General features: G+C 40.7%; 1 protein-coding gene across 1 annotated transcript in view; it reads right to left on the minus strand.

Moving 5' to 3' along the window:
- Positions 1-24,769, minus strand: part of MAOB (monoamine oxidase B) — an 89,909-nt gene that overhangs the window by 12,112 nt on the left and 53,028 nt on the right. Inside the window, exons 4-8 of the mRNA XM_032476048.1 lie at positions 11,735-11,839; positions 10,766-10,857; positions 5,751-5,892; positions 4,328-4,477; positions 3,207-3,366 (exon numbers count right to left, since the gene is read on the minus strand). Coding sequence (XP_032331939.1) covers positions 3,207-3,366; positions 4,328-4,477; positions 5,751-5,892; positions 10,766-10,857; positions 11,735-11,839 — 649 coding nt within the window. The remainder of the gene's footprint in view (positions 1-3,206; positions 3,367-4,327; positions 4,478-5,750; positions 5,893-10,765; positions 10,858-11,734; positions 11,840-24,769) is intronic.

The following is a 24,769-nucleotide window of genomic DNA, read 5'->3' on the forward strand; positions in this document are numbered from 1 at the left end:
AGAGAAGCATCCTGTTCATGCCAGGACAAACCATGTGGCATCGGTAGCACTTCTATCATTTGTAGGTAGAAAGCTCAGGAGCTCCGCCCATGCACAAGGGACTTCCGGTTACCTTGGTCCTGCCTCACTCTTAGAAGACATCTAACAAAGACTTTTAGCAAAAGAAGAAAAGACAAACGCAGAAACAAGCTAACAACAAACAAACAAAGGAACTCTCGGGGTGGGGGGGCACAAAAAGTAGGAGAAATGTTCCCAAAAGTGGCAAGTGACATCCTGAGGGAGAAAAGAGAAGATATTGTAGCTATGGGAGGCGATAAAGAGGAATATTCAGGATAAAATAATTCAATACAAGTGTTTTGAGTGTGGGAGTGTGGAAGGAGGAGTTCTGAGAAAATGATCACATTCATCTAGAAGAATAACTGACATTTACCAAGGACAAAATTACAAGAAGAGAATATCCTACCAGATATCAAACATATTGTAAAGTCACAGGGATTCACATAGTACAGTATTACCATAGGATTCAATAATATAAATCTGTGTTCTCCAAAGTAGGGTGTGCACACCTAGATTACACATCTAGATAGTGGAGAAAGACATCAGAAATTCTTATTTTTCAATTTCAGCTATTCAAAAGTGTCCAGTATGTTTTGTAAAAAAAAAACATTGTATTCAGCAGTCCATGTGCATAGTTTAGGAATAAATACATTCAGTGGTAGTTGATGTTTAATTTTTTAACATATAGGGCTATAAAAAACATTTGGAGCCCAGTGAAAAAGAACAGTGGAAAAGAATTTTTGGTCCAGAAAAGCCCCATGTATATATATTTCATAGTAGGATTAAACCAGCATAAACAATTTTTTAAAAACTGGTACACTGGGAAAAAATATTTGCAACATATACAGAAAAAATTTAAAAAGCACAGGATAAACAGATAATTTACAAAATGATTTAATATAACTCCGAAGCCTTATTAATGATAAAACTTACAAATAAGACATAAGTGGTATATTTTCCCCTATTGACTGGCAGAAAGTTAAAAAATACTATTAGCCGGTCTACTCAAGTCAGTTGACTTCGTAATCCCACTTTTACAAATTTATCAAAAAAAAAAAATGCTCCCATACAAATCCGCAGAGCTATATGAAGGAAGCTGTTTATTGCAGTGTAAGAGCAGAAACTTGGAAACAAATGAAACACCTATCATAAGCACAGCTACTGGGTACATTTTCATGGAGCCTACGGTGAAATACTATTTATTCAATTGTCAAAATGAGAGGGATTAAAATGTAACTGATGTGGAGAAATATCTATAGCTTACCGCTAACAGCAAAGAGCAAACTTCAGTATAATGTGTATTTTTTAAAAATAATGGTTTGGGGAAAAATATATAACATTTATTTAAAATTATATTTTCATATCAATGTTACACATATTCTTCAATATACATTTAAAGTCTATATATTTCAATATAGATGTACAATATATTTAATTTTTTAAAAACTTTTAATCATTTTTTTAAAATTTTATTTTTAAAATCTTATTTTGGGGGGGGGTAATTAGGTTTATTTATTTATTTTTAAGGGAGGTAGTGGGAATTGAACCCAGGACCTCATGCATGCTAAGCAGGCACTCTACCACTGAGCTATACCCTCCTCCCTCAATATATTTAAAGTATCACTTATGTCTACGATGAATCTCTAAAGATAACAAACTTACACTTTCAACAGTGATTCCCTGGGCAGGGGGAGGCGTGGCAATAGGTGAGGGACCTTTTTCATACACTTCTATATTTTGAGAGTTTTAGAGTGAACAAGTTTACTTCTGTAATTTTTTTTTAAAAAGGAGGCACCACATTGGATGTGAGTTTGGGAGCCCTCCCCTGTGTTTCTATAATAGCCTAGGTACTGCCAACAGTGTACTCAGCACATTGTAATGCAATTATTAGTTTACACGGACGTCTTCCCACAAAGTCTGGATTTTCTGGGCAAGGAAATATGCCTTTGAATCCCCAAGGTTGTACAATAGGTACTCAATAGTGGTTAGTTGCAGAAATACATTAATAAAGTAACACAAAAGAAACTGAAAATGCTTTGGGGGAGGTTCTGACATCCTCAGTAATTTTTAGAGCATAATTCAAGGCTCATAATAAGGATCAAGTCAGACCCAACCTTTTGCGAGTGGAGAACTTGGGTTTTCTTTTTGATGCTAGTGCCTAACAGTGAACTTGCCGGGCACACAGCAGCCCTAAGCTAAAGATTTGCTAACATGAAGGAAAGTTAGAGGTATTTTCCACAAATAAAGGCGTTCTGAGCCATTAAAAGAAAAAATCTCTATTTTTCTATTCCATGGTCCCAAACCTTATCTACTTGCCAGCACCCAGCTGCCTCAAACGGGTGACGTGGGTCACGAGAGGAAGCAAGTCCTTCATGGTGGTTCACTGCCCTGTCCTTTGCAAAAGGTAGATTACTTGCACAACGGATGCACCTATCCAGTAACTGTCCTAAACAGAATTTCCTGCAAAGGTGGAGAATTAGGAGGCTGCCATGTGGCAGAAAAGGGTAGGTAAGAATATGAAACCTTCCTCCCTTTGCCTCCAGCACAACTTTCCTCTTCTCTCTGCCATCTGGTTCCTCATTTCAGTGCATCTTCCCCTTCGCCCTCATTCCCAGCTACTGACTGTTCTTACACGGTCCCCTCTTGGAAGAAAAGTAGATGTGATGAGAGTAAATATGGTAAGACTCTAGCACTGTGCTGTCTAACATAGTAGCCATTAGCCACATCTGGCTTTTTACATTTGAATTTAAAGCAATTCAAATGAAATAAAACGGAAAAATTCAGGTTCTCAGTCTCACTCACCACATTTCAAGTGTTCATGACTCACACACGTGTTCAGAAGCCACACCTTTGTGAATGGCTTTATAAATTCTTACTTTAAAAACCTGTATTAGAAAATGTTAATAACTCATTTTCACAAGATTTTGTGAAGGGGTTAAGTAAACTTTATATTGAATTATAAAAAGAATCGATCATATTCTAAAGGGAAGTTAATTCCATGAGTTTGTGCCAACGTACTTTATTTGATGGAACTGTACTTAGAACCTGGATGGATGTCTGATATCCAGCATTTTAAGAAAAACAGTTACATGCAAATACGTGACTTTGCACCAAGTTTCCTGGATCTTCTGCCAAAGAAAAGGACTCACCCTTTTTCCTCCAGAAGGGCTCTTCGTAATAAACTATACACTTAATGACTGAACCCAAGGGCACACGAGTGATCAGCTGATTTCTCATCATTGGCAGAGGGGGATTGAAATGAATCTTCATGCTTAGAGCAGGAGGAACAGCGCTAATCACGTACTTAGCCTGGAAGGAAAACAGCAGGGTTAAACATTGTTGGGTTGTTTTTACTTTTTTCCTAATGTTTCTCCCTTGTTTTACCCTTGTCCCTCATTCAGTCTCTTCTTAACAGAGAAACCAGAAGGGTCTTATTAAAATCAAAATGAGCTTTTATTGTTCCCTAGTTCAAAATTGCCAGTGACTTCCTATCACACTTGGAATCAAAGCCAAGTTCCTTACAGTGACTTTCAAGGTCATCCATGAAAGGTACCCCTGTCACATCTCTCATCTCATCTTCTGCTACTCTCCCCCTCAATCCTCTTAATTTCACCATTTTGACTGCTTTGCTGTTACTTCATCATGCCAAGCTTGCTCCTGCCTCAGGGCCTTTGCACTGGCTGGCTGCGCAGTCAACCTGAAAAACGATTCCCCAGAGAGCCACATGGCTCAATCCCTCACCTCTTTGGGTTCTGGACTCAAACTTCAGACATCCTTGATGACCTTATTTAAAATTGCATGACCAATTGTCCCATCCCACTTTCTTGTACACCCCTCCCTCTTCTTTATCACAATCTCGCATAGTCTGTATTTTAACTACATATTTGATTATGATTTTTTGCCTTCACTAGAATGTAAGTTACATGAAAGCAAAGAATTTATCTGTTTTGTTCACTGCTGTGTTCCCACCTCCTAGAATAATGCCAAGCACATAGGAGGCACTTGATATTTATCAAATAAATATTTTTTTCGTTTTCTACTTATATAGGAGCCCAATACAGAGGGGCGATAATAATATTATTTTTTATAAATTTATTTTATAAATATATTTATTATATGTTCTCTTTCTCTTCCTTTCAGATAGAGGCAGCTTTTGCACTTTTGGCCAAGGCTTTGTCTGGGAAGTCTGGAATATTCTCAGCTTTACTTAAGCTCTGGTTATCTGTGGGACTCTGGCTTCTTCCCCCCCAGTTTTGAGGCTCTTGGTTACCTCGTACACCTCGTGGTTGAGGGTCTCCACCAGGACATGTTCTCCTGTCTGGTCAATGTGGGTCACAGGCCGCTCCAACTTGACTCGGTCTCCAAGGAGGTCCATAATCCGTTCGCTCACTTGTCCCGATCCGCCCACAAATTTCCTCTCCTGGAAAGAAAAAAGGACTCCAGAGGTGGGTAGGAAATATAGGAAGGGATATGAAGTGCTAAGTTGCTAGTTTTCCGCACGTATCTTTACTGTGCGATGGATACGATTTCATTTGGCTCTTGGGAATGGCACCTTTCACCGTTGTTTTCTAACGAATGCTGGCTGGCTTTCGACAAAATTACAGGTTTTCTAACAGTCACCTTCCGGGTTGTGTTCTTGTGGCTTCCCAGGCTCCAAACTCCACTGTGTATCCTCTCCTCAGCCTGACCCCCATGCCCCACCTGCCTGGCCACTGCCCCTGCTCCGCGTCCTACCCACATCCTTCGGTTGGGTTGCCGAGTCTGGTGAGGCGCTCCTTAGAGCTGGACCAGCCCTTGCCTGAGCACACCTAGACCTGTTTCCCCTTTCCTTGTGACTCAGGCTCAGAACCTCGCTGGCCCACCCACCCCCAGGCCCGCCTACTCCCTGTGGCAGGCTAGCTGTCTCACCCTGGGCCGGGTACCTGCTCTTTCTGCGGCCAATGAGGTCATTTCACCTCACTGCACCCACCTAACCCAAGCCCTGCTAAAGCTGCCAAATGTTCCGCAGGGTCATGTGCATGGTGGAACTGACTGCCTCCTAAATTTTCAGCTCAGTTAATTTTGAAAAAGATGGCTTCCAATAGGTCTACGAGGAAGAAGGTCATGGAGAAGAAGGAAGAAAAGGGTGCAGGGGAGGAGAAGAAGGAGGGCGATGGGAGGAGGAGGAGGATGGGGAGGAAAGGAAAATGACTATCAAGCAGATTATCTAAGAACTCGAATCCATCTCCTACTGTGCCCAGCACAGTGCCTTCCACAAGACTGGTGCTCAGGAAGCAGGCAATGAATGAATGAAGCAATGAATGAATGACTTCCATGTGGTGCGTGTGTTTTAAATTAAAAATGCTTTTCAGACTTTCTCTGCTGGGTTTTCTGAGAAGTACTCAGTTATGTCCATCCAATGGTCTCTTACAAATTTACCCAATAAAAATTGGATGTATATCCAAATGGAAAATTGCAAAAGTACAGAAAAAGAGACAAGACTAATCTTCAAATGACATTGGCCACTGGGTTGTCACATGGGGTACCTAACAACAGGCTGTCCCCTTCAAAAGTCACTTGGAGCTGCTACGATTAAGCTCTAAAAGCCACAAGCCTGCCTCCTGCTTCATCTGTTCATGATGGAAGAATGATGCCAATCTTTCGTTTAGGCAGTGGTGGATTTCAGTAGGAACGGTGTGGGTATGAATGGGTACCTGCCCTCCACTGGTTGTTGAGATGATCCTGGTCGTGCCCCCACACTGCTTCACATACCACAGGAACCAGAGAGCAGAGACCTCATGGGTCTCCGCAGTGACACACAGGTTCACAAAGAGAGTAGCAAGATCCTTCGAAGATCTGCTCAGGAAGAAATGAGAGCAAAATTGGCAAATGCAGCAGAGCATCTTCTTCAGTCTCTGGAAATTATTCAAGCAATAAACTTACTTGGCTACGTGGAGTACAATTTGGCAAGTTGCAGAAAACTGTCACTAGAATCGAATATTATAAGACATGATATCAGAGATTTCGGGAATATGAGATTTCTTTTCCCCTTAATCAAAATGCCTAACCCAGAATCAGCTTGTATCTCATACTTTGTGCTGTTCTGATTTCTCCCCACACACTTGCTACTCTTCGAGTGATCCCCATCTTAGTAACAGGCATCACCATTCACCCAATTGCTAAGGCCAATACTCCAGAAATCAACCTTGATTTCTCTTTCCATCACTCTCCCCGCATCCAATCCATGAGGAAGTCCTGTTGTCTCTCACCACGTCACTCCACCTTCATCATCACCAATTTCGCATCATCTCTTGCCAGGATTATTGCAATGATTTCCTCCAGATTGGTCTCTCTGAATCCATTTGTCCCCACAGGATATCTATCTACCACACTTGAAAGCAAAAGCTTTTTATCACCCTCCCCTCTATCCACTGTGCTCTTTCTAAAGTGTAAACTTGCTTGAAACGCTCCAGTGGCATCGTAGCAAAACCGGAATAAGATTCAGATCTTTCACCATGGCCTCCAAAGTCCTAACTGATCTAGCCCATGCCTGCTTTTTCTATCTCATCCTGTATCTTCTCTGCTTATTCTAATGGCTCCTCAGAAAGATGAACTTTTACATGTCTACAAAAATCAACACCAGCTTCCACATTCCCAGCACCCTGGCATTTTCTATCATTTTACCATAGAACAGTATTTTTAACACCCTTTTCACTGTCTTAAATGATCTTAATTATTGGTTTATTATTTTTTCTTGCTGTTGCCCCCACTAGAATATCAACCAGTAAGACAGAGATCTTAAGTTTCTTGCTCATCATAGTGTCTTCTTTAATAAAATAGTATCAGGCATACGGTAAGCATTTAATAAATTACTTGTTAGATAACCGAATGAATACATGAGTAATGAGAAATATCAATTAAATATTACTTTTAAGTGATCCATAATACACAAAGGATATGCTAGGTGATGTACCACGCCCAGAATTAGTCACAGTTATCTCTTCAGTTATGATAACCTAATGGGAGGTCAGCTCAAAGAATGGATGAGAAAGAAAAGTGATGAACAGAGTAGAGATGAGTGAACTTTTGCTTGAGGTTGGCAGGTAAATGGCGAGAGGTTACTCCCTCTCTGGAGGCACACCAGAAAATGAATGATCTCATGCAATTCCAGCAACTCAGTTAAATCTCACAAACCCTAGGGGGAAGGCATAGCTCAGTGGAAGAGTGTGTGCTTAGCATGCACAAGGTCCTGGGTTCAATCCCCAGTACCTCCATTAAAAATCAACAAACCTAGCTACTTCTGCCCCTCAAAAGAAACAAATAAGTCAAACAGATCCTAAAATTTGCCAGTAGTAATGAGCACTCTGGGGTCCCTTTAATTAGGACCCATCCCCCTTTTGACTTTGACATCAAGTTTGCATGTTATTGGTCTGGTTTTACCTGAGGCAGAATTTGCCACCTGGTAGTGCTGACAATGGGTGGAGTAAATAATAACTATCTTCCATGTATTGAGCTCTTTCTCCATGGTCTTTAAACCTATTGTCTTATCGATTTGTCATAAAAATAATGGTTGTGATTTTGCCCCGGTTCACAAGCCCAAAAACTGAGTCTCAGGGAAGTTAATCATATGTAGTACACAGCTCACTAAATGGTACAACTTCAACCTAGATCATACCTGACCCCAACTTCATGATTTTAGTACCTCAAAATGCTTCATAATTAGGCTGCTGACAATCTTGAAGGTATAAACCCTTCCCAAGGGACTCCTCTCTACTCTAGTGTTCCTTGACTCTGGAAGTTTGTAGAATCACATCTAACCCACATAACCAGTTGCTTGGGACAATGTCTGCAACCCTAACAACCTGGTAGCACTTCTGTGACGGTCCCCATCACTAAGCCTGCATTAGGTGTAATATACATATTGACATGACTTAGAATTAGGTTTGCAAGATTCGTCATGGTAACTGAAGGGATGGAAAGTGCTGACTCATGCTTTCTTTGCAGAGGCAATTTTTGGCATCTGTCTAAAGCAAATATTCAAGCATTGGTTTAAAATATTACCTCAAAGTGAAAACATCCTTTGCTGTTTCCTGATGTCCTGTTTCCTTTGCTCCTTATTTTATAGGTGAATTTGGGCGTATAAGGGAAAGGGAGTAATAAATAACTAAAACCTAATGTTTCCCTAGCTAGCTAGCCAATATTAAACATAAAAATAGTACTGCGATTTGAGCTGTTATTGTTGCCAATTTGATGAGAAAGAAATAACCCTGGTTTGAAATCGAGGGAGAGGTAAAAGTAATTCTCTCAGGAGGGCCAGGCCATTCTTAATCCTTTATTTGATTTACTCTGGGAGCTTCCGTAAGAAAAGAAATGAGAACAATATCTGAGGGATGGAAGGTCAAGGAAGCTAGTGCAATGTTTTCGTGTTCTTTGCCCTGCTGACTTTTTAAGTGATAAACGTCATTATATTTTCTAAATGAAGACTATATACACATTATATAAAATTTGGAAAATTCATAAAAGGAAAAGGTGAGAGGAGTAGCTTTCATATTTCTGTCGCCCCCCTCAAAGATAACCCCTAGATTCATTTTGGCGCATTTTTTTTCTAGTTATAGGCTTTAAAAAGTGTATTTACCTAGCTGTGACCACATCGTAAATTTAATTTGTGTTTCTGAAAAGCACTTTATAAATGATAATAATAGAAAGAATGATCAACGTTAGACTTTGAATGTATGATTGTGCTCCAGGGATTATTTCCTTTAAAATCAGGAAATGATATCATGTTTATCTTGCTTAGGAAAAGTTAAAAAATTACCTTGTGTTCATATACTCCTAGCATCTCAGAATACTTTATTTTGTCAGCCAACAATCTAGAATATTCACTAAGGGGAGGACTAGGCCAAGGACTGTGGCAGAAAAAGCCTGATTTCTATGAGACCAAAGAAATATAATTAGTCCTAACTTCAATGAGCTTCAAAGCTCTCTGGAGAGAAAAGGCTTAACTGAATTTATTAAAAGCTTTTTATAATAGAAGTTACAAAACAAGTGCTGATAATTGAATACTCACTATTTTTTGAAAATCTCATGTATAAAATTTAAAAGTAAATACTGCAATTTTATTAGCACAAACTAACTTGTATTATAAACCGACACTCTCAAAAAAAGTGGTAAATGGCGTCAGATGAATGTTTAAAAGGATGTAATTAATAATAGACATTGATTTCATGATCTTAAAAGGGTTTTATTCCAAAATTGGTTGCTTTCAAAGGTCTAAGACATAAGAGAAACACATGTTCATCATAGAATATTATATAAAATAAATAACAATAATGATGAAAGACTGGACGTGACTAAAATGTCCAATGATAATAGATAAACACATGGTATTCACTTTCCATGGAATATTCTGCAACCATGAAATATGATGTTTGATGAAGAATCTTAATGACATGGATAAATGTTTGATGGTAATATTAAGTGTTCAAAAACATTCTGATGGATTTCCATTGCTCACAGTGCATATACAGTTGTCTTTTTAGAAATGAGATCATATATCACTGCACAGACTTGATGACAGCCTGCTTTTCTATGTTTAATACTATGATTTTTTTCAAGCCATTAAGTATTCTTCTGCAACATGATTTTACAAGACTTTAGAGTACTCGAGCTTTCAGATGACCCACAATTAATTTAACCAATCTTCTATTTCGATTTTCCTTTTAAAACTAATGCTTTGAATCTCCCTCTCTCCCTTCCTCTCTCTTCCTTTCTCCCTCCCTGTATGCCTTTCTCCCTCTCTTCTTTTCTCGTTCCTTCTTTAAGCTAAATTCTAAGAAGTTGAATTTATATATTAAGAAGTATGTAAATTTCATGTCTTTTGGTTATTTCCATATCTTAGATTCAGATAGCCCTAAAAACGTTTTACTTCCAGTTGTTAGTGCTTCAACTTCCCTCGCCAGTGCCTAGGGGAATGAAGACATCAACTCCCCGGCCAAACATATTCCCAACTAAAGCTGTTTCGCATGGGCGGACAGTCTCATTACAATTCCATTTTCTTACTTTGCTCACCACAAATTCACCACGTGCTTGAGATGGGACCCTGACCATCCTTTCCTTTTTTCCCTGCTGTCCAAGATGGAAGCCTCTGCACGTTGTCTGACTATATAGCCGGCCATAATTGAATACTTGACTCATCAACACTTTCTTTCAACGCTCCATGTTTCTCCCTGATGAAAAGTATGTCATACATGTTTCCTGGACAGTTGTGAATTATCCAGAGAACTTACAGAAGTTCCCTTTCAAAGCCTTGAAGAGTTGCACTTCATTCCGTAGGTGTTTTCAAATGCACGTGCAAATGCACGTGCTAATGCACTCTCCATACTTGACCCCCAGTGAGCAGTACAAAAGTGAACAACTTGATAAATGAGATCTTTATGTTTGAGTGTCTTTAAGCTGTTCTAAATAAAGGAGGTGGCTCATTATGGTCTGTTCTGAGGACTCTATGGGGTAATATCACCTTTGTGATGCAAAACTATCCCAAAGAAGTAAGTTTGAGGTAGAGATAGCTTTAGGGCAAGAAATGGTTCCCATGTTCTTCAGCATTCCACCTGGCCAAATGGTGTGGTTTTAGCCACAAAGCAACTGCTTGTTTCATATCCGCTGAATGGTATCACCAAATAAAACTGAAAGAGGGTCACAGTAAATGCCTGTGCCTGATGGTGAGTCTTACTTGGTCCAGCAGATCTTGTCCAGTAGCTCCTTCATTGTCATGTTGTCCCACTTTTCGGCAAGGGGTGCCTTCCACGGGGCATCACTGGGAATCTACATTCAGAGGAGGATTCAGGGGAGAAAAAAATGCAATTTTCCACTTGAAATAACTATTCTGATAGTATTAAAAACTCTAACTTAAAGAAGGAAAATGCAAGTTTTCCAGATTCCCCCAAGAGTGGTTTTTACCGCTCAACCAACGTTGTCTGCGTAGCTTCCCTATTCACTCAGTCTATATTTAATTTATGAGAAGACTTCCTATACAATAAATGGAGGCTATGTTGTCATCAGGCTGTTTCCAAATATCAACTACAAAGTTACTGATTTAGAGACAACAATTCGTAAGTTCAGCCTCAAAACAGGAATCAGACAGCTGCACCAAATCATGTCACAATTGGAGTGTGTTTACTTATGAGTTGCAGGTTTGAGGATGGTAGTGACTCAAAGACCCAGAAGTCTTATTTGCTATGTCCTGACGATTTTCTAAATTAGAAACATCATCCAAGGAAGGCTGCATGATATAAGATCTTCCCCCTGACGCCATCAGCAGTATGGAAACACCAGTCTGTTGGACATCTCATTCTTTTAGAGGTTACATACAAGTTCATTCATACATCTCACAAATCTTTACTGAGAGTTACTATGTGCCATACCATGTGCTTGGCACTGGTGACATTTTCACTTTCTTTTTTTTTTTTAAATTTTTTTGGGGGGAGGGGAGGAGGTAATTAGATTTATTTATTTACTTAATGGAGGTACTGGGGATTGAACCCAGGACCTCGTGCATGCCAAGCATGCGCTTTACCACTGAGCTCCACCCTTTCCCCTCACTTTCTTTCTTTTAAGGACTAAACTTAAGAATGGAGAATACAAATGTTGTCAAAAGACAAAAATTCTTGATTTCTTTGACCTAAGTTTTAGGAAGCTTTACCTCTTGTCCCATATCATCCATCGTCCTCCAAAGGTTGTTGTGGTCTAGTAAGACAATTGGATTCCATATAGGTGGGAATATGCCCCTGAAGGGGTATGATTTGCCCTGCGAGAGACAAGATATTTTTAAAAGGAAACATTAACTACAATGTCAAAGTCGTTAAATATGCCAAGTCGTTAAATATCTGCAAGCGGAAACCATGTTATCAATCTGTGATAGACAGTGAAGTGTTTTAGTTCCTTGTGTCCTCAGAACCCAACTTAACTTTTTAGCATAAAGATTTCCAGCAAAATTCTCTGTTAGCTAAATAAATTTGCTGCCACACCAAACACAATAAGAAGGTTTTCCTCTGAAATTGGAACGCTTAACCAAGTAAAACTTAAATGCCAGTACAGGAGAGGGGTTACCTAAAGTAATGTCGTTTGCCAATGATACTTGCAAATATCTCATCGCAAGGAGACCCTGTGTGCCTGGAAGATCAGAAAATGACAACTATAAATATTATACAAGTTAGAAGAGGATGAGAAACCAATTGCAGGAATGCAAGCATCTGTAAGAAAAGCCACGAAACATGGTCCAGCAAGCTTCCCCAAGGAATCAGATATGATAAGTCAACACAGGAGTTCCCAGAGATGGACAAGGTTAAAATAGAAAGAGACAACTTCAAGGCTCTCCTCGGGACATGTTTATACTACCTGGTTCTCCCAGAAGAGCAGGGATACCTCAACAGAAAGATAAACGGCATATTTCTCAAGGATTAATAATATGGCAGCCTATAAGTCATCTCTGGGAGACTAACTTGTTGGTGGCAGTTTAGGGACATGCACAAAAACCACTTTAGTTTCATTTGAAAACCTGAGTCAGAAGTCAGGCTGTTATAAAAAAAGAATGAAATAATGCCATTTGCACCTACATGGACGGACCTAGAGATTATCATAAGTGAAGAAAGTCAGACAGAGAAAGACAAATATCATATGATATCACTTATATGTGGAATCTAAAAAAAAAAACTGATACAAATGAACTTACTTACAAACCAGAAAGAGACTCACAGACATAGAAAACAAACTATGGTTACCAAAGGGGAACGAGATGGGGAGGGATAAATTAGGAGTTTGGGATTAACATATACACGCTACCATATATAAAACAAACAACAAGGAGCTACTGTAGAGAACAGGGGACTATATTCAATAGCTTTTAATAACCTATAATGGAAAAGAATCTGAAAAAGAATGTATATGTTTATATATATATGCAAAACTGAATCACTTTGCTGTACACCTGAAACTAACACAATGTTGTAAATCAACTAGACTTCAATAAAAATAAATAAATAAATAAATAAATGTCTGAGCAGGGCTGGGCTAGGACCACAGAAGAAGGGATTCAGGATGGCTTTTGAAAGTCCAAAGCCCCGATTCAAACGGGCTCTGAAACTTGATAACTGTGTGACTACAGGCAAGTTGCTCAACATTTGTGTCTCTTATCTTTAGATGTGGAATAATGGTACCCATGTCACAGGGGTATTGTAGGAATTAACCGAGATTACACACAGCCAACAGGATGCACTCACTAACTGGAGGCAGCTGACAGTTCTGGAATCATGATGAATGTCCTGTCATTTACACAACCACTTCTTAGCCATGAATCCACGTCCACATTTTTGATTAATCTCCTTTGGGTAAATTCTTAGGCTCAGAATTCCTGGCATGATGATTTATGTTTGACTTTTTAAAGCAGACTTGCTGAAAACCAGCAACCCACTTGATTATCACATGGCCTTATCTCGTAGCCTGTGAGCCTCAGAGGGCTCAGTAGAAACATCTGAAGTCTACCTCCGCAATCCTCCCCCCACTCAATGAGCGGGCCAGTGGCTCTCAGAGACAGGCTGGCTTGGCGACACGTGCATCACTAACATCAGTTTCGATGCTCCAGATGTCCTGCTCTTCTCCTGACCCTGATTCTCTAGAGGCAAAGACCCTGATTTCTGTCCCACCTGGGAAGCCCTTTTGCCCTCTTATTCCCCATGCAGACCCCAGCCTCTGCAGTAGGAAGAGGTGGCCTGGCCTTTCTTAGATCCAGCTTCTTGGCAGTGAGTTTTCCCTCTTGGAGCATCTCCTCTGCTGTTCATGGGCATCTTGCCTTCCTCACCGCGGGAAGCTGGAGCAGGCCACCGAGCCCTCTAGAACTCAATCATTTTTACAGCTATTGGCAAGGACGATGCTTGGGCCACAAACAAAATGGCAGGACCAAGTTGAACTTTTGATCTCTGTTTCCAGTTTGGAAGAAAAGAAATTTCATCTTCTTAATGGGTGAGGAGAGGAGGGAGCTCAGACTTAAGCAGATGGCTTTCTTCCTCTGTTCATGGGCTCACATTTCAAAGCCCCCGGAGCCTGGCGGCAACACTGTCTTCTGATGGCATCATCACATGCGCAAAGCTGGAGGGAGGGACAGACAGCAATGGCAAGGATTTGCGGACAGGCCAGCAGCCCTGTAGCCCAGGAAAGGTCTGGGATTGCCCATGTAGGGATAAATGGGGAAGATGGGGATGGTAGTGGCTGAGAAATTAGGCAAAGGCCTGCAGGAATAATAATAACAAAAAATAATGATAACAGCTAAGAGTGAGTGTTTCCCCAGTTCAGGCCTGGTTCTATTCACTGTGCATGTCTGGATTCATTCATCTTCACCGCCACCCTTTCAGATGGAGAAGCTGAGACACAGACAGGTGAAATAATTATCCTTGGCTCAAGGTCTCACAGCTCCTAAGTGGCAGCAGAACTGAAATTCAGACATTCGAAGGTCAATGCTCTTGATCGTGAAACTTCCCAGCCTGTGAATTATAATTACTGAACACAATTTGTCGGACATTAGGTTAACAGTGTTTAGTAAATTATTTATTTTAATCCTCACAATAACCCAGTGAGCAAACTGCTTGTCATATGTTTCACTTTACAGATGAGTTCTGAAGCACAGAGAGGTTGAGTAACTTGTTCAAAGGTCACACAGCTTGTACGCAGTGGGATACATTGGGTTAAATAAAATACACTATTAAACATATACAATTACAAAAGGCCACAAAGACCCTTGATTGTGGTGGATGTGTTCACTATCTAGATTGTGGGGATGGTTTCACAGGTGTATATACATGTCAAATTTCAAACTATACACCTTAAACACGTGCAGTTTATTATATGTTAATTACACCTCAATAATGGTGTTGAAAATTCTTTATTAGTGCCTCCATTGTTACCTGAGAGGATTAACAAAAGCTAATTTCACCTGTTTATTTTTTTTCACTGTGGCTATCAGAAATTTTTTAATGACATAGATCAACAAATATTTCCTGAACACCTCCTATGTACCTGTCACTGTCCCAGGTTCCAGAGGCACAGCAGTGAGGGACAACAGACAAAAATCTCTACTCTCCTGGGAGCTTACATTCTAATAGGTGTAAACAAAATAAACTAACCAAACAGAGGCTAAACAAAATAAAGAAGACAATCATGTAGTATATTAGAAGGTGCTAAGTGCTAAGAAGAAAAAGAGAGAGTGTGGTGGTTTGGGATTGATTGTAATTTTAAATAAATAAGGTGGTCAGGGAAGGCTTCACTGAGAAGGGAACACTGGACCTTCCATGGTGAGAAAAAAAAGGATTTAGATTATTCAGAGACAGCACTTTAGATTTTACATACCCAAAGGAGAAAGAAAAAAAAAGTGGGAGGAGATCACTTCAGCCCGAGGCCCCAGCAAATGTCCTGAGAAGGACCTTGTGGGTAACAGAAAGGAGGCCAGCTTCATGTTATCTCTTCTGCAGGGCTGGCTCTCAAGGTTGCCAGAAGGTGGCAGCCAGGGAGATGGCCTTTGCTCTCTGGTCAGGGAGTTTCCCTGATCTCAGCGGGTCACCCTCACCACCCATCATTGCTGCATCTGCCCTTGAAGGCTCTTTGCCTTCTAGATTCTAGCAGTGCAAACTTTGAACTCCTTTCTATGCCCAGCTTAAGACTCACTTTCTTCCAGAAGCCTTCGGAAATTCACCTCCCTTTCTCCCTTCCCCCATCAGTGCTCAAAACAAAGTTCACCCCATTTTGAGTCCTTACCCTATCAGCTTGTACTGGCCCATGTTACTTCGATATCATTCTCGAGGTATTCCACGTGGGTTTTCCTTCTTCCTCCAGCTACTTCAGGAAAAGAGACAATCATTTGCCTCCTTTCATATTAATGCTTAAGAGTGTTATATTTTCAATGGATGTTTGACAAGTGTTGGATGATTGGATGAACGGATGGATGGATAGATGATTGATTGAACGAATAATGCTATAGCTGAATGTATTTTTTAATTGAAGTACAGTCAGTTACAATGTGTCAATTTCTGGTGTACAGCATAATGTCCCAGTCATGCATATATATTACAGCTGAATGTTTGTGTCCCCCCTGCCAAGTTCATATGTTGAAACCTGCCCCCCACTGTGATGGTATTTGGAGGTGGGAGCCTTTGGGAGATGAATCATCCTCATGAATGAGATCAGACTTTCTTATAAAAGAAAGTCTGGAGAGCTTTGGCTAAGTGAGGACAGACACAGTGAGCAGACAGTAACACCAAATCTGCTGGTGACCTTGATCTGGGACTTCCCAGCCCCCAGAACTATGAGAAATAAATTCCTGTTGTTTATAAGCCACCCAGTCTATGGTATTTTGTTATTGCAGCCCAAACTGACTAAGGCAAACAGTGTCAAAATAAGAAGAGGCATTCTTCAGGGTCTGAGACAGAAGTCTGCCTGAATGTTTTTTAAACACAATGAAAATTAATTTCTTCTGGAAAAAAAATTAAAGTAAGTGTTTAAACTAGGAAGCTGAACGTTGTAATTCTTCCCCCGCAAAGACCTAATCCATATCTTTGTCCTCTTTCCTTTCATAATCTGTTGTAAATACACCAGCCAGTGGAGACAGGGGATTCCACAGGGGAGTGTTTCCAAAATTAGCCCATACATTTACCTCAAAGAAAAAGAGTGTGTTAAGAAGGATGCCGGTACATTTCCAGCTGTATCACATTGCAAACCATAGGGACATTCTACTGATGTCAAGAAGCTGTTTCCAAAGCAGAATAATGCCCACAGCTAAAATCAATTTTCCGGTGCCAATTTTTTTTCACTCTTTCAATTTGTAGACACGGAAGTGTTTATTTGATCAAATTAGCACAGGCACCTAAAATATCCCATTAAATAGCATCCATTTACTTAGGGCATGCAGTTTTGAACATTATCCAACATACACCAGCACTAGCAAAATTCCAGAGTTCCTTGGCCTTCAATCATGTGCTTCTCAAAAACAGAGACAGTTACCTAGCAGTTTTAGCTTTCCCAAGAGAAATCTTGGCTCAAATAAAAGGCTGTACCATCACAATGTTAGGGATTATAAAATTGCCAAAACCTTGAAGTGGTGGTCCTTGCCCTTCTCTGGGACAAGGACCCCCTGAAATTCTGTTTCAAACCATGTAATCTCTCCAGTAAAGTGCACACATACAAATTCTGTATATAAAGCTGGGGAGTGTAACTGAAACTTATCTTGGACCCTTTCCCAAGAGTCATGAATTAAAGGATGAGAAAACTTGATGATAATACCAAGTGTTGGTGAAATTAAGGAGCAACCTCTCATCTCCTGCTAATGGGAGGGTAACATAGTATAACCACTTTGGAAAAGTGTTTGGCAGCATCCACTAAAGATGCACGTGCACTTCTGACTCACTTCTAGGTAGATGCCCAAGAAAATGTTCTCCAAACACATACCCAAGAATGTTAAATGTCCATGAACAGTAGTTGGACAAATAAATTGAGTTACATCCCACAATGGAACACCATACAGCAATGACAATGAATGATCTACACCTATGCATAAATAAAGATCTAATGCTGTGTTCATCTGAAACCATGTGTAGAGGCCAGAGAAGATGCATAACAGAGATTAACGATGCCAAGAGGGTGGCTATGCTTTAATCACCTATTTGGAAGGTGTTCGTGATGAGTTCTTCATTTGTGAAGCTAGGGCATTGTCCCATGGTAATTAACCGAAATACCACCAAGTCTGTCTTAACATATAGATGGATTATTATTAGAAAAGACGCCTGCAGCCATTCCGAGTCCAGAGAGAGAGCTGCACACCCCAGTCCTTAAGCATCAGTGACTTTTAGAATTATGGGGTCCTTTGCATGAAACAAATGCTTAATTTCTAGATCATGCTTAGTAACAACTACCTTTTGGTAAGCACATACCATGTGAGTGGTACTTCTCATATATCATTTTTTCAAATTGAAGTACAGTCAATTACAATGTGTCAATCTCTGGCATACAGCATGATGTCCCAGTCATGTATCTACATTACATCATGTATCATTTTCAATCCTTACAAATATTTTGTGGAATAGGTACTGTTATTAACCTTATTTTTAACTAACAGCTTTATTGAGATATAATTCACATGCCATAAAATTCTTTTTTACTGGGGTAAAATAGACATAAGATAAAATGACCATTTTAACCGTCTTTAAGTATACAATGTAGTGCTATTAAGCACACTCACAATATTGGTACCACCATGACTACTTTCTATTTTCAGAACTTTTTCATCATCCCAAATAGAAACTTCACATCCATTAAACACTAACACCTCATTTCTCCCTCCCACGGGCCCCTGGTAACCTCATTCTAAGTCCTGTCTCTGTGAATTTGCCTATTCTACGTACTTCATATAAGCGGATTTTACATCTTACTTATTTCATTTAGCATAATATTTTCCAGATTCATCTATGTTGTAGCATGGCTCAGAATTTCATTCTTTTTTAAGGCTGACTCATATTCCATTGTGTGGATAGACTACATTTTATTTATCCATTCATCTATTGATAGACACTTGGGTTATTTTTGCTTTTGGGCTATTAGAATAATGCTGCATGAACATTTGTGTATTAACCCATTTTACAAATGAGGAGAGTGAGTCTCAGGATAAACAACTTTCTCAGGATCACCCAGCTAATGAAGGAGGTTCAAATGCAGCCATGCTTAAAGTCAAGTGTGTTCCTGGCACATGCCACCTCTCACCCAGCAGGAGATCCACGATCTGGATGGTCACCGGCGCTCAGGCCACAGCAGGCACCAACATGGCCCACCTCCTCAACGTTCCACTCCATCTGCTTACATGTTTTCATGACTTTTAAAGCCCTAAGCAAAGGATAGCTATCAAATTAGAACTAACACTGTATTTAGCTAAACATTGAATAGAATTAAAATTGTTTTACTGATAGGCTTGGACTGACCCAGGAAGAATCTCTAGGGATCATACTTTTAAGTGCTACTAACACTTGCACAATTTCTTTCATTCAGTAAAAACATATTTATTAACCACAGATCTGAGACATGCACCGTGTGATGCTCTGAAGACACAGAAATGAAGTAAGACATAGTTCCAGGCTCGAGGAGCTCTAAAGTCTAGTTGGAAAGGCAGGTCCATGGAAACAGAGTTACAGCACTATAATTATAACGTGGCACACAGCTGGCTTCATGGTGTCACCTGGCTACATGGCTGTGTATTGCCAAGACCCCCCCCCCCAACCCAAATCTTTGGGCGGAGGGAGCTGTTTCCTGGAGGGCTCAGTCCGCAGGATTCAAGACTGCATCTATCTTACCCCAGACACCCCTATGCTTCTCCAGGCAGAGCCATTCTGGTAGCCAGGTGGCAAGGTCTACAAAAGCCCCCAAGAGGTTAAGCTTGGTCTAGAACTACTAAAGAGAAGAGCCATCTACCCAAAGGGTCGATGTGGTGGACACTGTGATAAGCTTGCCCATATCCCCATTCAGTAGACTTGTTACTGAGTGTTCCTGCCAGGCAGCAGTTGGCTCTTAGCCTCAAACCACTTTGCTCCAGGTCATGCCGCCTCCTCTGGGCAGCCCCCTTCCAATGACTGACCGATGTGAGGGTGTAGACATCTTGCCCTTCTGCCCCACTCTGGACAGTTCTGAAGTGTCTTCCTGTTTTCAGAATTCCTTGCAGGGCTGGCTGAGGCTTCCATTGACAATATATCACAGTTTGATTTCTCCTTCTGCCGGCTTCTGTCTTTTCCCCCTCCTATCCATGCCTGTTGATCCCCAGAGCATCCTCTAATAACCCTCCTGTGCGCTCATCTCCATCTCAGAGTTTGCTTCCTGGGAAACTCCACCACAACAGCCATTCATTGGGATGGGCACAACAGACTGTGGCAATGTCTAAAGAATCTCAATCCCAGGGCTCTGGGGTGGCCCAAACTGCATGGAAAATGTGTAGAACCAGGCACAATGGGACCTCATTTGAGAACAAGGGTGTTGCCTTTGGGCCAGATTAGTGAGCAGGTCCCAATCTTCTTCTCCGTGATCCTCACCAGAGCCTTGCTAAAGGAAATGAGGAATACAGCCATAGCTATTACAAACATCCTCAGAGAGGCTAACAGACCGACAGGAGGAAATTGAGAGGAGAAAGTCTATAATCAAATCTAAGCCCTACAAAGCAAAGCTTACTTTTACATCATAGGTCATAATTTTAAAATCCCATTAATATTCATGTAAAAGTTTGTGTCAGGAGCAAGAGTGAGTTTGCCTTCTTAAAAATGTCTCCAACAAACTTGTGGTTGCCAAGGGGGCGGGGGGTGGGAAGGGACAGACTGGGATTTCAAAATCTGTAGATACTGACAGGCATATGCAGAATAGATAAACAAGATTATACTGTATAGCACAGGGAAATAGATACAAGATCTTGTGGTAGCTCATGGCAAAAAAGAATGTGACAATGAATTTATGTATGTTCATGTATAACTGAAAAGTTGTGCTCTACACTGGAATTTGACACATTGTAAAATGACTGTAACTCAATTAAAAAAATGTTAAAAAAAATGTCTCCAAGGACCTGACACAAACAAACAAACTCCTATCATACGTTTTGAGTTATTTAAGAAATGACCTTGTAGTTAAAATCCACATGGTCTCCAAATTCCAGTAAATTTTAAACAAGTCTAAATATTGAAATTTTCCCATTTTTAACACTGTGAATGAAAAGTATCTCCTGCCATATCAGTAAACAAAGAATGTTGCAGCTATCAAGCCACCACAGCCATCCCCGACGGGGAGCCCCAAGGGAACTCACAATGGAAACAGGATGCCCGCCATCAAGCCCTCAGCCACTGCAGCCACCCCCAACGGTAACCCCTGAGGGGACTCCAGATGCGAGGGAACAGGATACTGGCCCTAGATGACTGAAGTGCATATCAAAGGAGTGATTTCAATAAACCCAGACTCTTGCATCTTCCCATCCATACTGAAAAGCTCAAAATCTCTTAACCTGAGATATCCGGGTTTTCTTTAATTAACAGTAATCTTTTGATGTTCCAACTACCTGGTCTTTGTTGCAAAAACTCCTGTATACCCTGGCTCCTCCCTTACCTCTTCGGAGAAGTCCCTTAGAGCTATCTGAGAGGCTGTCTCTTGAAGTCCTCAGAAAGTCCACTGAATAAAATGTAATTCTCAACTTTTAGATTGTCCGGGTTTTTTTGTTTGTTTTTTCAGTTGACAACATGCTCTGCTAGCTGTATTCACTTCTGTGTAATCATCAATTAGAGAAAAGATCATTTTGGTCTCACTAAAAGATGTCATAAAATCTTCCACAAATAATTTACACAAAAGATAGTTTTTCCAGCTCTAATATTATGATTTAATTAATAAATTCAATGTGGTTTTTCATAGGAAAAAATTGATAAAATTTTTGTTTAAGTGGCCGTTAATAAAGAGTTGTAAAATTGCATGTTTATATAGATATGTTACGGTTTGGAAAATTTTTACTTCAATAGTGTGACATTGTGAGAATATATACTTGGTCTTTGTCCCTAGTTCCTAGCACGAGAGCATCTAAAACCTTTGGAAATTCCTAAGTCATAGGGGTGAGAAGAATGTCTTTTGTTATTCATAACTAGCCCCTTTCGAACAAAGTCCTGAGTTTATGCTAATAACGTGACTCTTAGTGAGACCCTAGATAGCTTCAGGATGGGGGCTGGTTGCCAAGGGAACCAACCACATGACTAGAGGGTGGGAACTTTCAGCCCCACCCCAGACCTCCAAGGAGTAGCGGGGAGGAGGGCTGGATGATGCAATCACCAAAGCCCAATGATTTAATCAGTCATTGCTACACAATGAAACCTCCATAACAATCCCTAAACAAGGGAATTCAGAGAGGCTCCGTGTCAGCGGAGAACACAGCCATGTGCCTGAAGGGTGGTGCACCCTAGATGCTATGAAGACTGATGCTCCTGTGCTCAGGACCCTTCCAGACTTGGCCCTATGTTCCTCTACATCTGGCTGTTCATCTGCATCCTTTATAATAAACCAGTAGTTATAAGTAAACTGTTTTCTCTGAGTTCTGTGAGCTGTTCTAGCAAATTTTCCAACCTGAAGAGTGTGTCATGGGAACTTCCGATTTATAGCTGGTCAGTCAGAAGTAGGGGAGGCCTGGAAACTGTGAAGTGGTGGCAGTTTTGTGGGACTGAGCCCCTAACATGTGGGGTCTGCGCTAACTTCAGGTTGTCAGTTGTCAGAATGAATTGAACTGGAGGACACCCAGTTGGTGTCCACTCAGTTTAAGATTTGGTTGGTGTGGGGGAAAAAAATCCCCACACATCTGGTGTCAGAAGAATTGTGAGTGAAAAATAGATCACAGTAAGACATAAAGTGATTTTTAGGTGACTGAATTGTAGGGCAGTAAAGAAATAAAACCAAACACGATTCGCCTCAGCCAAAAAAGGGACACTGGCTTAACCACAATCACGGCAAACCCTTATTTAGAGTGCTCAAACTGTTACAGAAATGACAGGCCAGCAAGAAACAAGCACCACTCGGAGGGTTGGAGTACTCAGATGTATTACGCCGGCGGGCTCAGAGGGGCTTCTGCTCCGAAGCTCTGAGCGCCTCCAAGACGTGCGCATGGGGTTTTATAGGGTAAAGTACAAGCTTGGGGGATTCGGCCAATAGGCATGGAACAGCTTTAGCAGCATCATCATTACAAAAGTGGGCGCAGGGAGGCAGCAAACCAACATTCCAAAGCCAGATACGTATCTTTGAAAACCCAGCTGGCTAGCAAAAAAACATGAACAGCAAACCAACACTAATTAACCTAGATTTACAAGTTAGTCCAGCAGAACTCAGATCAGTATTCCAATACTTAGATTTGTGAGTTATCTTGTTAGTCCAGCCCAGCCCAGCCTCTCCTTCACATTCCTAGACTTGTGAGTTACCTTGTTAGACCAGCCCGGCTTTTCCTTCACAAAACAACAGAAATCACTTGAAAAGGATCCATTTTAATGCCCACATACATGTGATTAGAGGTGAGAAAACAGCCTGCAATGTTGAGTAACTAAGTAACCATGTGAACTCAAGCAAACAGCTTCCACTGTCTGGCTACTGTCTAATGTGGATGTAAATAGAACCGATGTCATGATGTCATTGCCGGCAACCAGTGGGAAGATGCATATACGTCTCATAACAGAGTGCCTCGTCCAGAGCAAACATGTAAACACCGACTAATATCATCACTACTGTCCCTACACTTTTCTTTCCACAAAAGGTATTGCCAACTGTCATTTAGAGGCTGAGAGCACTGGCTCAAGATACATACTGATTCTAGGACCTCAGGTAAGTTACCTTACATGGCTGACACTTCCATCATCCTTAACGTGTGGATAATAATACCTACCTCCAGGGCTGAAGCAAGGGTTAAATGAGATAATATATAGAAAGTGCTTCAAAGGATGTGCTTGTCATTGTTATTTTAATAAATACCACAATGCCCCTTTATAAACACGTCTTGAGCCTCCCATGACGGGAGGCTCTCCAGACCCTCTAGGGGAATTGCACCCTGTGAGCTCAGGGACAACTTTGTAGCAGAAGGTGCAAAAGCTTCCTGCCCTCACAGCATCACTCAGCCTGCTGGGATTTTTACCAGCAGACAAAATCAATCTCCAAACTGCTCACCCCAGCACACCCTTGTCAGGGAAGGCGCTCATCCGGTCACCTTCTCTGGCAAGTACTCTCTGAACCTCCGGACCTAGAGCCTGAACTCCAGCCTCAGAGAGCAGCTCAACTAATCCCAAACAACTGCACCCCTTCCCTAGCCCAACTGGAGCCCACTGCGATCACAGGTGCCAGATGACAGGTGCATCCCTTGTCTTTCAAAGATATTATCTGAATGCTTTTGATGTGCCCAAACGACATAGAGTAATGAGAAGATGAAAAATCACTTTGTAACTTGGGCACAGACAACATAAAAGGGGAGAGAGACAGGGAAAGAGAAAGAGATTAAGACTTTTAAAATAAATGATTTTTCTCAAAATGGGGTTTTGGGGGCCATTATTATCAATTGTTAATTATCATCATCTTTGGGTTACCAGACTGTCATTTTGAAATCTGAGGATTTGTGATGATCTCAGTCTAGAAAAACTGTGTCCAAAAAGTAAATGATCAAAAAAAAATTGCCCTCCTGAAGGGTTTCTCTACCACATAAGACTTTTTTTAAATGGTAAAAGTACCTGATATTTATAAAGTCATTTGGTATATTATATTTAATTTTCACGACAACCCTGGGAGGTGAAAAGTAATAGTCCCACTTTACAGACTAGGAATTGAGGCTCTAAGAAGCAGTAAATTACATACCCGGGATCCACAGTGAGTTTACCGAAAGCCCGGGGCGTAAACAGAGGGCTGTGACTCCAGAGTGAGTCTGCCTTTCTTTACAGAGAGGTCCTCACAAGATGGAAATTCATAGCCTTGAATGTACCCAACACAACACATATTCTACTTTCCAACGAATAACTCACCCAGTTCCAAAGTCAGCCACTGATTAATGCCGGTAAACATACCAACTTTCCACTCCATAAATTATTTGAGAGAAAATGTTTACTTTCTCTAATGGTACAAACCAAAATGATGATTCACTTGGATGAGTCAGAAGACTCCCTCCAAAGAAATCCAA

Source organism: Camelus ferus, chromosome X (genome assembly GCF_009834535.1).
Source record: "Camelus ferus isolate YT-003-E chromosome X, BCGSAC_Cfer_1.0, whole genome shotgun sequence".
NCBI lineage: Eukaryota > Metazoa > Chordata > Mammalia > Artiodactyla > Camelidae > Camelus > Camelus ferus.